The sequence below is a fragment of the Solanum verrucosum genome, unplaced genomic scaffold, assembly GCF_900185275.1.
Source record: "Solanum verrucosum unplaced genomic scaffold, falcon-dt-bn FXZP01000253.1, whole genome shotgun sequence".
Lineage (NCBI taxonomy): Eukaryota > Viridiplantae > Streptophyta > Magnoliopsida > Solanales > Solanaceae > Solanum > Solanum verrucosum.
The window spans coordinates 1,089,792-1,107,353 of NW_026019984.1; the positions used below are offsets into that span (position 1 = coordinate 1,089,792).

At 36.8% G+C, this 17,562-nt stretch overlaps 1 protein-coding gene across 1 annotated transcript; it reads right to left on the bottom strand.

The window, feature by feature from the left end:
• Positions 1 to 368: 368 nt before the first annotated feature.
• LOC125817951 (zinc finger CCCH domain-containing protein 24) lies at positions 369 to 15,846 on the bottom strand. Its single transcript, XM_049497454.1, has 14 exons — positions 15,136 to 15,846; positions 12,680 to 12,772; positions 12,278 to 12,592; positions 12,095 to 12,167; positions 10,204 to 10,336; positions 9,964 to 10,117; positions 9,700 to 9,786; positions 9,174 to 9,296; positions 8,617 to 8,790; positions 8,374 to 8,508; positions 4,004 to 4,099; positions 1,782 to 2,216; positions 1,073 to 1,116; positions 369 to 957 (listed from the first exon to the last, which is right to left on the bottom strand). Exons 1-14 carry the CDS (start codon positions 15,844 to 15,846, stop codon positions 708 to 710), a joined length of 2,823 nt encoding a protein of 940 aa, XP_049353411.1. The 3' UTR covers positions 369 to 707.
• Positions 15,847 to 17,562: the final 1,716 nt, after the last annotated feature.

The window sequence follows — 17,562 nt, forward strand, 5'->3', positions numbered from 1 at the left end:
GATGAGAAGAAATCACCGGCATTTAGCACAGAGCATAGTAAAACCAACACCATTTGCATCCGCAAGAAACAAACTAATAATCGTATCCAGAATCCGGTTTTTCTGCCGAGAGATATTATAAGGATGAAACAATGTTCTCCCTTATTCGAAGGGGATCTTATGTTTTCTATCACAACTAGGATGTCTGGGAATCGTCATAGTAAGAGTACAAATATTCGTATTTGCAATTCAAGCGATCAAGTTTCCTCTCCGTTTTAGGAGATATATTGACTTCAACCGACAACATAACCATAAACACAAACAATACAAGAATCCGTGATTAAATCCGGCTTATGCAACGGAACAAAATGACTAAAACTTACTCAACATAACAGAATTCTTTTCACTTGAAATTGTGACAGCATCTTAAATTATATGAGAGGTCATAAACATAATCTGTCATTACATTAGAGGTATTCTTTTCGAACAGGGAATCAGAGAACTGGAAGTTGGTAGTTAAATAAGGAGACAATTACAAAACAATATCATGGAAATCTTCCACGAATAGAAGATTGCCTCAAAACTGCCATCAGCAACATCAATAACAGATATCTAGGTCGAAAGCCCGTCCCTTGTTTTTCACATTGAGAGAACAAATCTAAAGGAGCATTTCTATTTTCTCTCATACATATGGCTACTCAAGATTATCATTTAGGAAATAGATAAATTTACCTCTCCAGAAGCATCACCAGTTCACAATGAGGAGTATGTGGAAAAAGATCAACAGCCATGGCTTTGACAGGTTTAAAAGGTTCTGAATTGGGCATAGATTTGGTCCTATGTCGTGCAAGAGTAGCGCTGCTCATCTTCCTCCATAATCTGTTGTTTTTATTATCCCCCTTCTCCGATTCATCTGGAGAAGGTGTGCAGAGCTCAATAGCATTTGCAACCAAGCTTTCAGGATTACAGGAAATGTAACTGAAAAGAACAGTTCAACATAAACAAAAGTTAGACTATAAATAACAGTGGAAAAAGTACAAGCAGCGAACAAGAAAATGGAGAAGGGATAAGTTAATGCATCAACGGAGCTTACACAAGCCTCCTTAGACGTGAATTAGTCCTTAAAAGTTTGATAACCTACAAGCATAGAGAACAAAAATTAGCAAAGCAGCTCAGTTCAAACCACAACATTCAAAAACGTAGGAAACACATTGTAGCACAAAGTAGCTTTTTTCAAACCTCAACACTCAAAAACATAGGAAACACATTGTAATATCTATCCTGAGGGTCACATAAAACAGGGATTAGATCAAAGATAAGATGAAAGCTTCATCCGTTATATTAGATGAAAAAGCATATAGCTTAGAGACTGGTGACCAGCATCATAAGGAGCCAAATTTCTTCTGTCAACTAATTCACATAGATATGAAGTGTTCAACATATGGCACGAGTTCCTTTTTATTACACTTCCTCCCATTTCTAGCGTAGTCTTACTCGTAACACCAAGATTCTGGCCTCCATGCAGAACTTGGTGCATGCAGCAACTAGAAGTCAAGGAATGTTATAAAAAAATTCTGGTGTTATCTGAAAAATAAAAATTCAGAATAACATTACACTATACTCGTCTAACAAGTGAGTCCTAAATAGAAAGCAGATCTTCTCAATGGCCAGAAGGAAGATTTCCCAAGCTGCATATCTAGCCTTACGATGTGGCTAACAGAGCAATTAGACATTAGAGAGCAGTAGTGCACAAATTACTAAAACAGATAACAGCCAAGGATGAAAGCAGAGAAATCACTTACAGTGGGATGAAGTCCAGCACGTGGAGGATCTACAATTGCAACAACATTCTTGAAATGTTGTACTGGAGTGGTCAAATTCTCTGATGAACACTTCTTAAGTTGGGTTGCTGATTCTGTAATGCCATCTGCTGAAGATTCTGACAAGCTTTTACCATTGGTACACTCAAGGCCTGTTTTCCCCTCAGGTTCAGCGGTGCCATCCGTAGAATTCATATTCTCAGTAGGTGTTGTATCTTGATCAATGCACATGCTTTTACCATTTTCAGACCCAATACCCGATTCCCCATCTGTTTCCGATGTGTTAACTATAGAATCAGTCTTCTCTGTGGAAGTAGTATTTTCTTGGTTTTTCTTTTCTTTTATATCTAGAAGTCCGTCTACTTTCGGAGGTGAAGCAAGATATTCTTTCAGTACAGATCCCATGACATCCTCTGCCTGCAATCTCATAATGAAAATTCTGGAATTAAAATGTGCAGAACAAATTCGGAAACAAAAGATACTATATGCTACAGAAAAAGGGAAGTACAGATGAACATGGTCATTGTTTCCACAGAAATCTAAGCTAGAGCTCCCGAACAAAGCTAACTAGTCTTTACATACAGGTTGTATCAAAAGTAAGCTAGCTTTCCAACACTAGTTCAGATATACTTCCGAATGTGTTAAAGGCAGATCCATCGGGCTTTTACACTTGGTTACTCAACTTAAAATGCCTGATATATCTTTTTCCTAAACTAAAAAAAGACTTGTATATCTTTAATGGAATTAAAAACGGGACGAAAACTTTAGATTGTTAGAATCTCCTGCTAGATTAGTAACATCATCTCCCAGATAGCTAGGTCAGCAAGAAACTAAAGGTGGCTCATAATATCGTTTTATTGAAACAGTAAACCTCTGCAATTTCCCCAAAACAGTAAAAATCCTCTGGCCTTCAGAGCACGACATTACAATGACTACATCCGAATCAGTACAGTTTCTCCAAGCATCAGGTCTAATCCGATTGGCTCAAAAAGGGAATGTAGGAGTTGCTCACAAAGGACAACATTCTTGAAGCCCCAACATAGAAGCAAGAAGTATAATTTGGAACACAAAATGCACCACCTACTGCCATTTCTGATGATGGTCTATAAGCTGTAAGTGGTACTTAAATTTAGTAACCACATGACTTAGTCAACCTGATTAAAAAAGCTGCATGAATTACTAAACATAAATGGGAGAACATAAGATCCCCCAAACTAGTCCATCATTTCTAAAAAGATACTTAAACTTTGCCTGGACCCGCTCGAAATGAACCCATACCATCCTGGAGACGAAACAACCAGATATCTAGGACACACTGCCACAGGTCAAGAAGAACTTTTTTCATTTATATTCCCCCTTCTTCTATCAAACATCCCTCCTACTAGTACTAGGAGGAGTTAGATTGGTGTATGTTCGGGGATTTGCTGGTGCAAGACTGGTGGGAGGATAGGTGGAGGAGTGGTCCATGGAAGAAGAGAAAAAAGGAAAATTTCTTCTCATTTGTTCTAGCCTTGGTGGATAGAGTTATTTGGTATTTGTTGTTGTAGGTAGGTCTGGCAAGTATATTGTGGAATTAGTCAAGGTACGCTCAAGCTGGCCCGGGCACCGTGATTTATTTATTTTTTAAAAAAAAAGGAAAAAAAGATGTGCAAAAGAATTATGAAAGAAACACTAAATTACACTAATTTTGGAGATTTTCACGCGCTTCAATGGTTGTGTGGAACACCAAAAATGCCACATGGGCTAAAAAAGGGGTATTAGTACTCTTCGAAGTTCGAACAACTATAGGGGCAACAACAACACCAAACCCAGTGAAATCTCACAGGAACTATAGGGGAGTCATGGTAAAATCCATATCAAAATCAGGTTTACCTTGCTTAACCTTGGGTTAATTTACTTCACCTAATTGAGAAGAAAAATTTATGAACCCTTAGTCATAGGAGGACGCCCCACAAAGTTTGTCTTTTTAAAAACTAGAGACTAGTTTAAGGGGGTCTTTCTGTATTTTCCCAAAAGAAAATCATCACTGCATAGTTTCATGGCAATGACCGAAAGCAAGTAAAATAAAATGTGAACGAAATCCATTGGTAGTGACTAGTTTTATAAAGAAGGTATGACAAAAGCCAGAGGACAGGCCAACATTACAATAGCGAAGGGGGGAGGAAATAGTGAGAAAACCAGTAAAGATGGTAGTCCAATCTGACCTTTCCACAAATAAATCTACAGTTCTTTATCCCATTGATTTCAGCATTTCTTTGAGCATCAGAAACAGCAGAAGCATTCATTTCAATGCCAACAACCTGAAGAAATTGATGTTAAGAAGAAGCTTCATATCATCTCAAGACATCCAAACATATTCAAAGTGCATATAGATTTAGTTTTCACCTTGTTACAAAACGTTAGTAAGACACTCTTAAATGAGAATTGAAATACTAAGTCAGTAACAGAAAATGAGGTAGCATTGTTGATTTTCTATTATCTTATGATCCCCTAAAAAATTCTCCTGTGTTTCAAAAGTTTTACACATTTTCCTTCTTGACTAGCCAAATGCTTGACCACTTTCTTAAACTGGTTTTTTTTTTCTCCCTGCACAGTTAAAACATATATATCCATCCCATTTTACTGAATGCCCCAAATAAACGCAAATAAATGCAAACTGTTACTAACTTATATTTCTTGAATTTGGATTGATATATTTGTTTTTAACCAATCATCCATTTTTTTAGTTTTAAACTATTACTCCTACGAATTGGATTTATATCCAGTTTTCCATTTTGGAACATCCAAAAATTCGACTCAGTTCATATAAAGAAAGATTGTTTCCTTTGATGAAACCTTTACAGTGTTAGAAACAACTTTTCTCTATTTCATTTTCCAGAATGAATAAGTAAATGTATGAGCCCGTATGTACCCCAACAGATATTGCGCATTTGCACTATCGAATTTTATCTTAAATATAAATGTTAGAATAGTAATAGGTATATACAATCCTACTTAGAATAGAAATGGGAATAGTAATAGTAATAAGAATAATATATTGTGTCCTACTTGGAAAAGGATTGTATTGCAGTGTCCTAGTTGGAAAAGGTGTCTATTGTGGTGTCTATAAATAGGGTTTCTCTGTAATAAATTAATAATGTAGACAACAACAATTCAATAATATTCTTCTCTTATATTTCTCACATGGTATCAGAGCCTCTACGATCTTGGTAAACAATCAAAGAGCTTCCGTTGCCGGCGGGCGGCTATTACTCATATATGTCGCCCGTCTGGCCAACAATTATGCTAGCAAAACTTGTAGCACCGTGTCATCTTTTCGGTGAATACTTTTCCATATTTAATTTGTGTAGCACCGTGCCATCTTTTCGGTGACTACTTTTTCATAATTAATTTGTGTAGCACCGTGCCATCATTCCGGTGACTATTTTTCATAATTATTTTGTAGCCCGTGCCATCATTCTGGTGACTATTTTCTCATATCTGATTTGTGTAACACCGTGCCATCATTCCGGTGACTACTTTTTAATATCCTATATGTGTAGCACCGTGCGATCTTTCCGGTGACTATTTTTTTCATATTTAATTTGTGCAGCACCGTGCCATCCTTCCAGTGACTACCTTTTTTGCATATCTGATTTGCGTAGCACCGTGCATCTCTCCGGACTACTTTTCATATTTAACTTGCGTAGTACCGTAGATTTTTCCGAACTACTTTCTCAAATCTGAGTTGCATAGCACCCGTGTCTTTTCGGTGACTCCTTAGATTTGATTTGCATAGTTTCATTCGTTTTTTTTGGTGACTCCTCAAATCTAATTTGCATAGGGTTGTGCCATCATTTCGACCCTACCCATATAATTTCTCTTTTTCAGTAGGATCGTGCCATCATTCCGACCCGACCCATATTATTTCTCTTTTTCAATGGGGTCGTTCCATCAATTCGAACTATCCCATATAATTTCTATTTTCTAGTTGGGTCGTGCCATCATTCTAACCCTACCCATATAATTTTATTTCTTAGATTGTGACCACTTTCAGCAATCAAATCTGATACTCCGACGTATGAGCATATTCTGGCCAATTTTTCGGTGACTTTCTTGTTTAATATCAACTCATCTATTGATTCCAACATGATACATATACTTTATACTAGATTTTGAGCACTTTGTTGCTCAGGGAGAGTTTAGTAGCCTTGTATGTCGATTATGTGAGTCACTCTATGGTCTGAAACAGTCTGCAAGTTTGGTTTGGGAAGTTCAACACTGTAATTTTATCACTCTGTGTTTTATCGGCATTATGCATCAAATTCAGTATTTCATAAGATTAAGCACATTGAGATTGACTGACATTATGCATCAAATCCAGTATTTAAGGAGAAGACAAGCACATTGAGATTGACTGTCAATTTTGTGAAGTCGATCGATCAACTTGCAAATATCTCACCAAGCCCCTCATCGGTCCTCGTATTAATTACACATTTGTAACAAGCTAGGTACATGAATTGTATGCACTAGCTTGAGGGGGAGTGTTGAACATGAATAGGTTTATACAATCCTATTAGAATAGGAATAGGTTTATACAATCCTATTTAGAATAGGAATAGGAATACAAATAGAAATAGGATCGTATTCTAGTGTCTATAAATAGGGTCTCAATAACTACTTACCTGGGAATAATCACAAGGAGTTTGATATTTGGGATGGAATTATTGAGAAGACAGAGAAGAGGTTGGCTAATTGGAAGGCAAACTATCTATCTCTGGGAGGAAGAGTCACCTTGATCAATTCGGTTCTGGATGCGTTGCCTACATATGTTATGTCACTTTTCCCTTTACCAGCAAAGGTAGAAGAAAGGTTGGATAAATTGAGGCGTGATTTTCTATGGTTGGGGAACAAAGAAGGAAAAAAAATACACTTAGTTAAATGGCAGACAGCCTTACTAAGCAAGAAGATAGGAGGTCTCGGCATAAAAAATCTGAGGGTCCAAAACAAAAGTCTACTTTCTAAATGGCTTTGGAGATTTGTGGTTGAAGATCAGGCATTATGGAGAATAGCAATTCTCAACAAGTATGGGCAGACCGAGGATAGCACGTATGGGGTAACAGTTTGGAGATCAATCAGAAATTTATGGGATAGTCTAAAGGAGAATTTGGTGGTCAAGGTAGGAGAGGGTAACAAAATATTTTTTTGGAAGGACAAGTGGATTGGACAAGAGTGTCTAAACTCAGTCTTCCCCGATCTCTTTTCTTTCTGTACCAATCCTGAGGCTAAAATTGCTGAGATTTGGTCCCCTCAGGGATGGAACCTCACTTTCAGGAGAAATCTAAATGATTGGGAAGTGGATAGAATTGTTGAACTGCTACTCAAATTGGGTGAATTCACAGGCCTTGCTACAGAAGCAGATAGTATAAGATGGAAACATGACTCTGATGGTAAGCTCTCTGTGCATAGACTGTATAAGAGAGAGGTCATGACTCACTCTGGGGAATTCTTGGTCCATGGAAACAAATATGGAAGGGCAACACCCCAACTAAGGTGAAATGCTTCACCTGGTTGGTCACCAGAAGGGCATGTCTCACTCAGGAAAAACTCAAGAAAAGAGGCTTCCAGATTGTCTCCAGATGTTTTTTTTGTCATGAGAAGGAAGAAACTAACAGCCATTTATTCCTACACTGTAAAGTTACTGTCCAGGTGTGGTGCATGGTTCTCAGCATTTCTCAAGAGCCCTGGGTGATGCCAGAACATACTGCTGATCTTTTGAGCTGCTGGATGAGGAGGGGGGGAGCAAGACCCAAAAAAGATGGTGGTCTATAGTACCTACTTGTGTCTGGTGGACTATTGGGAGAGAAAGAAACCTTAGGTGTCATGAGAATATTACTAACTCTATTCAGAAAGTTAAAGAAAATTGCATTAACATGTTGTTTTTTTGGTGTAAAGAAGATGGTATAGAAGAAGTAGAACAGTTGGTAGATTTCCTAGGATCTATGTAATTATGGTTTTAGCTTGTAACTTTTTGGAGGTAGCCAGCATACCCTTAATGCTGAAGAATACAACTTTAACTTTATCAAAAAAAAAAAAAAATGTAGACACAACAACAATTCAATAATATTCTTTTTCAATATTTCTCACAATATATATAAATTCAAACTACGACATTCAATAGGGAACAACAAATGAATTTCAAATGCTTAATTTGCCTAACTAAACATAATAATTTACATAGAATGATGGAATTGATCTTTAACTCCTGGGGCACTTGTTTTTTTATCAGTAATAGGCAACTTTATATAGTAACTTCAGCAAAAAGGAGATGCTCGGCAGTTATAACAAGACTGTACCATTACAGATAAAGTAAGACACTTTGAAAAATAGGTTAAAGCAAAAACAGTGAATATGTGGGCCAAAAGTTAACATCATGACGCAAAACAATTTCATCAACAACATAACCAGTGTGATCTCACAAGTAGAATTGGGATTTGGGGATGGTGGAGTGTACGCAAACCTAACCCCTACCTTGTGTGACGTAAAACAAATTCAAAAAGAAAATTTAGGATTTAATTGGAGTGGTGAACATTACCATACCAACTCGATTTGCCAGAGTAAGACCAATTGTTCCAGTTCCACAGCAAACGTCAAAAAGCAAGGTATCAGGACCCAAGCTGGCCCAGTCCCCTGCAAGGGAGTACAACTTCTCTGCAGCAAGGGTGTTCACCTGTGCCAATTAAAGAACTTAAAAGAGTCGCGACTTCTGGAAGAGGGGGGGGGGGGGGGATAAAAATAGGATCAGCTTAGGAAAGAGAAAAATAAGCAATGATCTCACCTGAAAAAAGGCCGTGGGCGAAATACAAAACTTAAGTCCATTAATAAAATCGTGAATTTTTGCTTCAGCAACTGCATTATCTTCATGCAGTTCAGAATAGTTTTCCCCTCTGGGAAATGGAAGCACACGCAGAGGAGCATCTGCTGGTGCTACATTTGATATACCAGTGTGATCCTGCATGAAAAAGTAACAGCATCAAGGTTGGTTAAAGGCTCCACTGGAAGATCATGTACATAACTCACTAGTATGAAAAGGCTAGCATCTTGAAAAGGTCAAAAACAAGAATATTGTTTGAAGCAAGGAAACAGGTAAAAATAAAAGATTTGAAGACAAGGATAATAAGTTACAAAAACGATAGCTTTTATAACTCGCAAGATCCATGGCTTATTTCGCCGGCAAGCAAGCTGTTTAGGTTATATATTAGTGAGCAATAAGTACCAGATTTTTAGAATTAACCCAAAGCTTCACCCCGCTGTCATCATATATTGAGAAATGCCTGGGAAAATTGGAAGTAGGAGTGTACAATAATAAAGAAAGAAAATTTGTATGACAACCACCTGAACTACCAGGGCAGTAAGAGGTAATGTTGGTGATGCACTAGAAGCTCCCATAGCAAACGCTTTGGCCAAACCTTGAAGTTCATCATTAACTAATGCATCGTCAAAAGCCAGAGTGGAAACCTAGGCAATCAAGGAGTAAGATAAATTTTAAAAAGAAGCAGCAAAGAGCAAGTCCTAAGCAAAAAGTAATATCAACTGCCTCATCACTGAATCAGGATATCAGTAATACAAGTCTGGATCATACAGCTAGCTCCTCATTTTGCTGAAAATGGTAGTCATAAAAAAGGGAAACCCAGTGCCTGAAGCGTCTCTGCATTCACAAAGGATCCGGGGAAGGACCGCATCTGAATGGGGTGGGATGTAGGTAGTCTACCATGACGCAAGCATCAGTGGTTGATTCCATGGGTTGAACCTCTGATCTATAGGTCACATGGAAACAACTTCATCGTTGATCCATGACTCCCCTCCTGAAAATGGTATATATGTAGGAACAAAACAACGACTAAGTTAACTAGAAAAAAACCTGAACTATCAGCATAACCTCTGAAATGTTTGCACTGGGATTTTCAACCTCTACATTTTTACCAGGCGGCATGCGACCTTCTCGAACCTGGATGTAGATTTACCGAAAGAACCAGTCAGTTGGCCGCGCATCACAACACCACCCCCAATAAAAGAAAGAAAAATACTTAATTTGTCCAGCCAAACTAACAATGCACATTAAATCATCTCTGCATGATAGTAGAGGCTGAACAAACTATTTGGTCATAGAAGCAGTTGGACATACAGTAAGTTGACGCCAGAATCCGGTATTATTCAATCTGTTCCAAATAGGTAGGGTTGACTGTTGTAAGAATTCTTGAAAGATAGCAGCATATTTACAGGCAACTTTAGAAACATTTGGGCAGTCTACAGGTTCCTCAACAGCTGTCACACCGTCCCTGGTACAAGGATAATTTCTGTTAAATGAACTACAAAAAGAAAAAAAACAACTAGATCTTAGAAAACTGCAGTTGCCTTTATCCACCTGAAATTTCCAAGCTGAAATCCCACAGTTGGCTTTCCTAGTACAGAGTATCCCGCAGAAAACTCACACTTGTTTCGATATTCATCGATAAGTGGTGATTCAATTATGCCCTCTAGTTTGCATGGAAGACCACCTGCTCAAAGAAATGGTTGAGCTAAAGGTTATATCATTTTTCTTTGTCAAATGCTACTAGTATTCGGCACTTGCATGTAACACATGTCAACGAGTATACAATTTTATAACTTCACGTATATTATTAAGCGGCGTAGTTGAGTTATAAACAAAGGTAGGAGAAAGTGCCTGATTGTGATGTATTGTGATGTCTGGCTTTGCCTCCAGTTACCAAAGTTATGAGATTATCTTCATTCTTTTGGAATTACTTAGCATATATACTATAAAGAAATTAAATGATAAGCTTGAAATAATAGTCTATTGATCTCCTCTAATCTAATTTGAACTTGATGTGCTATTGTTAAGATATTTGAACTTGATATGTAAAATGATAGTCAGGAATGGAGGAAGATATAGATATAGATATCGTGTTATAATATCATATACTCTATTCAAGTAAGATACATTTTATATTTACATAAAACAATAGTAATTTATTAAAATAATGTGTTTAATCTTATGTTATTATAACTTAATCACATATTTTATGTAGGTATTGAATAGGTTGAAAGAAAGAAATGACAACAACATACTCAATGAGTTGAAAGAAAGAAAGCAAGCTAATTTAATTGAATGACGTCTGACAAATTATTGGAATTCAAATTGTTGTAATAAATAGATTTAATACATAATTCAAAACCTAGATTTTTCATTTTTTCTTTGCATATTGTAAACGTTGTTTATACCATACATTCATGATTCATATACAATAACAATGCATTTAACCATAAAATCTGAATTCTGCAACCATCTATTACCAGAGACACGTGTATGGGAATAAGAACCTAAATTTACAAATGTAAAAATTATAATTATATACATGAATGATGAATTCTTTGAAATTTTCATATGACTTTAAAATCCTAAAAACCTTTACAAGAGATAAATTTACTATATGTGGAAAAAAATTGAAATTCTAGGTTTAAAATAACGATTTAAATGTATTTGTTAAACAATCTGGATTACAATTTGTTGAAATTTTGATAGGTGTCACTGAATTAAATAAGTTCTATTTTATAGGAGATTGCATGGGGTTAGATGAGACATATATATAATCTATTTTAACACTACCATTCTCTGCTTTCAATACCTACATAAAATATGCAAAGCTATAATAGCATATAAAATAAAAAGTCACTAAAAGTTTAATTTTTTTGGAGATATAAGATGTATCTTATAACTTGAATAGAGTAGCATATGATTTATAACACGATATCTATACCAATCTATATTTATATCTATACTCATCACCTGCCATCATTATACACGCCTCTTACCAATTACAAATCAAGTCCAAATAATCTAACTTAAGAGGATATTAAATAGGCTACTATTCCAACTTTATCATTTAATTTATTTATGTTTAGTATGTCATTCTAACAATCCCAACAAAAACTAATCCCAATGAAGAAGATAGTTATATAAGTTTGATAATTAGAGGAAAAGCCATAATCACAATAAGACACTTTCTCTTTTAACTTCATTTTATAAGTCAAACACATCATTTAATAATATATGTAATTTTATAAATTTATATACTCATTGATATGGGGTACACACACAAAGGGCGTGCTAAGAAACTAGTATAGTATAAACATAAGCATAATATCATCCTATTTCACCTTAAACACAGTGAATAGGACCAAATTATTTGTCTATTAATTACAAAGAAATAGTCATAGAGCCAACTTGCAGCCGATGCAATTCAAAAATAGCATACCTATTTCCCTAGCATTGAGAATCCATTCTGGAAATGGAACACCATTTGGGCAAGCTTTACGTGCATTTCGAGTCTATGCATATAGAAGATGAAAAAAGGGTCAAAAGTCTATTTTCGCAATCCCTGGGAAAGTGGTTAGTGACGTTATAACAATATGGAATAAAGGGGATAAGATATACTAACAAGTGTTTTGAGAGTTCGCGTCAAAGAGCTCTTCTTCTGCTCCAGTTGATCAGCATATGGCATTTTAGCAAGAGGAGTCACCACATCTCGTACACACCTACCCTTCAGAACTGAATCGCTGGTCACTGGGTCCTCAGCCTCAGTTTCCTCTGATATTTTAGTCAAATCCAAACCGTCTCCAGCTTGGGTTTGCATTTCACCTTGTTGATTGGTCGGAAATGAGGACATCGCTGAATTACCCTTTCTCTCAAATGCCCGCGGAATAATATCTCCAACCTTTAAAATCTTGTTGCCAGCAGGCTTTCCATCCAACTCCTGCAGAGTTTAGGTTGGACAAATAAAGTTTCTGATAATAGAAGAACTGCACATAACTCTAATCAAATTTAGACAACAAAGGAGTACCTTCACAGCAGTCTTCACTTGCTCTGCATTTTCAAAAGTAGCAAATCCTACAGCCATGCCTTTCTTCTTTTTTGCTGATTTAAAAGTAACACCCTGAGATTTAAGGAGTCAACTCCAACAAACATCTCATCACATCATAAAAAGAATCGATGAAGAACAGTATAACGATACATCAAAAAGATAAAGAGTAAGGATTATGTTATCTAGGAAACAGAATCGTGATTTCCAGGAGAGCAGACTTGTCGAGCCATAGAGCAAACATCCGTACTTCTACAGATGCTAACAGTGTTACTGCAAGTAGTCTACAAAATTACACCCTTCTTTAAGCCAACAACGAATTCAAGCATTAAAGGGTGCGGTCTAGTGTTAATGTGGTGGATTGAGAACCTAAGTCGCTCGGACTCGGGTGCGGGTGTCCGATACGGGTGCAGATCTAGAGGTCGGATCCTTCATGATCTAATTTTTAAGATTCTGAGATATGGATCCATGTATGGATACAGGTGCGGGGATTCGCCTAAAAATAGAGTTATAAAACCTAAACTATGAGATATTTTGTGGAGAACTTGAGGAGAATACTGCAAGGAGATTAAAGAAAGAGGAGTGACATAGAAATTTCTATATAAAAGATATTCCATTTTCCTCAATTTCATCTTAGCTTTTGTATTGATTATAGAAATCATTAAAACTATCCAGACTTTCCCCATCGATTATGGTCAAAGTACCCAAAATTGGTTGACCAAATCGGACACAGATCCCTCACCCATGTCGTGTCGACACAAGTGTGGCACCAAAAGTGAAGAGTCTGAGCAACTTAGTTGAGAACCATGAGGCCTCAAGTTCAAATCTTCGGGGAGACAAAAACACTAGGTGACCCTTCGGGGTGGCCCAGTGGTTTGGGCTTGAGACTTCCATGTTGGAGGTCTCAAGTTCGAAACCCCCTGCCAGCGAAAGGGTTTGCCTTTTAGGTCGAGCTCGTCTCACCGGGCTTGCCTAGTGTGGGTTACCTCTCCTATGTGGTTTGCGAGCTATTGTATAGGAGCGGGGGTAAAACCTTGTGCGCACCCAAAGGGTAGCGGCTGCGGATTTCCCTTGTCATAAAAAAAAAAACACTAGGTGATTTCTTCCTATCTGTCCAAACCTGGGTGAACAAAGTTACTCGGTACATATGCTGGTGGGACATATCAGCTACCCGTGAAATTAGCTGTGGTGCACGCAAAGCTATCCCGGACACCATGGTTACTTTTTATATAAAAAAAAATATTGTTTCATTATCAACCTTTAACGGAAAACCAAGGGAAAAGCACCTAGAGACTCCACCACCCTCCAATTTACCAGTTTTCCAAGATACTGATTGTTTTAAACCTCCCTGTGGATCAGTTCACTTAGTTTCCAGTTCCTCATCAAATGCCATAACTGACACAAATCTTACCATTCGTATAACAACTTCACTTAATTTTCAGTACAACCCAGATATACTAGGAGTACACACAATTTTGTAACAAAGTATACAATGAGAATAAAAGGCCATGGAAAGTTTAAAATGTTTCCCATACTCTTCTAGATCAGGAAGAAAAATGGAACCGTTGGAAGTCATCCAATCAGAGTATTCCCGGCGGAGAAAGGTTTGCACTTTGCAGAAAATTAAAAATGATCCTTTGATCAGAAAGAGACCAAATTGTTGAAGTTACACTTTTGGCATAGTGCTTTCAGACTATTCATAGTTTCCAACAACTAATCTTCTGGCTGATGAATTCCCATAATCTTATTCACCACAAAATAAATGCATTGACATCCATAGGTGTCTAATTCACAAAAACAAACTAGAGTTGACAAAGTTCACATACAATTGTGAAGTTCGCTTTCAAATCGTAACTAGTGAGAACTAAAACTTCAACCCAAATTTTTTACTGTAGCTTAATAACAACAGTTATTGGTTTTCCACTACTTAAAACTGGGAATTACCAGTATCTGAGAGAGAAAACACAAAATACACCATGACAGAACAACAACATACCCCCGTGTTAATCCACAAGTGGAGTCTGGAGAGGGTGGTGTGTACGTAGCCTTACCACTACCTACCTTGTGAAGGTAGAGCGGTAAATGTTATCGACACTCAGCTCAAGTAAGGCATATCAAAAATCAAGTATGTAAAGCAAATACAATGGCAAAGAAGTCATACTTAATGTAGAAGAGAACAGAAGCAACAACAAAAAAAAAATGATTTTTGAAGCAAAGGAAACAACACCCTATACTAAAATCGAAGAATATGCTAGTATGAAAGTGATAATAACAATACTCATTAGAAAACTAATCAAAGCTCAACTATCTAATAACCTTCTATCCTAATCCTCGACCTCCATATCCGTATTATAAAAGTGATCAGAAAATAAACACCAAGGGAATTGGACGTACATGTTCAATATCTAAAAAGATTCATCTTTGAGCAAAAAACTTACATGTTCTTTAAGGAAACACCTTAAATTATCTGAACTCCACTTCATGGGAAGATTCACCAAGCATTTTGACAACCCAGAACCAGAACATTCCTCATCGTCTAACGCCTCAGTCATCATAACGTCATTGCACTTTTCTTCTTTATCCTCTGCCTTCTCCCTGTCGTCATCAGCGGCCGTCTTAGCCATCTTCTTCGCCCGGTCAGAAGTCGGGTCCCATGTATTATCGGGTCGGACCCGAAGCTCTGATTCACCATGAGCGTAACGGCAGGATTCCCCGTGGCTACATGAATCATCATTTCTTCGAAAGTAAGAGCAAAGCGTCGTCTTCCATAATGGATTTTGTTGTTTTTGCTCTGTTTCTGTTACTGTTTCTGATTCTTCTCGCTTTCGCTTCTCCGTCGGTTCCGCAGGGGTATCCGGCAAATTGAGCTGCTCTGATGAATCCTGGCCGTTCAATTCAGTTTTCAGAGTTCCCGGTAACTGAAGCTGCTCCGATGAGTCATCTTCATTCAATTCAGATTTCACAATTACCGGCGAATGGAGCTTCTCCGATGAATCCTCACCATTCAATTCAGTTTTCAGAGTTTCCGGCAACTGAAGCTGCTCCGATGAGTCATCTCCGTTCAATTCCGATTTCATGATTACCGGTGAATGGAGCTTCTCAGATGAAGCCTCGCCTTTCAATTCAGGGTTTAAAGTTTCTGTCGACATTGGGGAAGAAGGGTTTTTCGAATTTTTCTGCGGCTGTTTTGACGGCGGAGAGGTTTTAGCAGTTTGTAGAGTTGTTACGTGTGACAATAACTCCCCCACTACTGTTCAGTTACTTTTTTTCCCAATTATATTTGCTAAAATAAAATGAAACACATTAGGTTAGACTAACCTAATGAACTTATTAAAAACATAAATACGAACTTTAACTTGACTTCAATCGATAATTATAATTTTTGATTTTGTTATTGCACAAGTAGGCACTTCATGTATTCATAACGTGAAGATATAAACACTTGAATATTGCAAGTCGTATGTATGATATACAAACGTTACTACATGGATTAATGAGCCTATGTGGAATCATGTGTATTATGTCATATAGGGCACATTTGTTTATTTATTCAATTTTATTCAAGTTAAAGTGTTTACTTGTGTACACTCAAAGTTGGAGATATAAATATTACTTGTGTACACTCAAAGTTGTGTACGCTCCTTATATAGTTATAATTTGTTTGATTATGATCCGTAGTTATATGTTATAAAGAGTAGAGAGGCAAGTGAGATTAAGAGAGGAAGGAAAGAGGTGAACGAGATCGAGAGAGAGATATAATTGATTTGTATCAAAAGCTAGCTACTAGATGGAGAAAAGAGGCGAGCGACATTGAGAGAGGAAGGAGAGAGATACAATTGATTTGTACATATCTGATCGAAAATTGTATGATGAATACAATTGATTTGTATATCAAAGACTATTTGTATTCAATTCGTTGATTCAAATCAATTGTATCAGGTATACTAATGAATACAATTTGTATAGACGAATGGTATCAAAAAATACAATTATATCGTTGTTGTAAGTCGTAACAAATTGTATTTGAATTCATTTGTTGTTGTATTGATTATTACCATTTATGTGTCCTGCATAGAGAGAGAGAGAGGAAGAGGCGAAAGAGAGGGCAGAGATAGGCGAGGGAGAGAAGAGAGAAGGGGCATTAGCTCAGCTATATTTATGAAGCAGTAGTTGCGAATAGTAATTATTCCAAACTAGAGTGATGTATAGTAAATACATATTATATGTTTACCTTATACTATGTAATTTTTCATATTATAAATTTTAAGTATTTTTTAAAGAGCAACTTTCACATATAACAAACACAAAAATCATATTTGTATGTTATAGTTATAGTTTGCATAATTGCGCTCCATAACAAACTTTATGTTTGTTATGGCTATTAATATGTATATTTCGCTATACATATATACAAAAGAAGCAATTGTATAATCTGTTTTGGTATATATATACAAAAGAATCAATTGTATAATCTGTATTTATATAAAGCGAGAAAAGAGAGAAAGACAAAAGAAAACTGGGCAGGAGAAGATTTGTATTTGTATAATCATAAGTGTATAGGACGAAAATATATGTATTTGTATATACGATTTTCTCTCGTTTTATACAAACACAAACGCAATGTATACATTTGTGTTTGTATAAAGTGAGAGAGGCGAGTGAGAGTGGAGAGCTAGATCTGAGAGAGGGGAGAGAGGGGAACGAAAATATATGTATATATACAATTTTCTCTCGCTTTATACAAACACAAACGCATTTTATACATTTGCGTTTGTATAAAAGCGAGAGAGGCGAGGGAGAGACTACCGAGAGCGGCGAGCGAGATTCACTAGGGAGAGAGGCGAAATAGCAACAGTTTGCTACGG

Bases quoted from the DNA above. Each gene is read 5' to 3' on its own strand.
- LOC125817951 (XM_049497454.1), bottom strand. From the start codon at position 15,846: ATGTCGACAGAAACTTTAAACCCTGAATTGAAAGGCGAGGCTTCATCT. The intron at 9,787-9,963 runs GTATGTCCAACT...ATCTACATCCAG, and splicing joins GATTCTGGCGTCAACTTACT to GTTCGAGAAGGTCGCATGCC. The intron at 2,217-4,003 runs GTCAGATTGGAC...ATGAGATTGCAG, and splicing joins GTAGATTTATTTGTGGAAAG to GCAGAGGATGTCATGGGATC.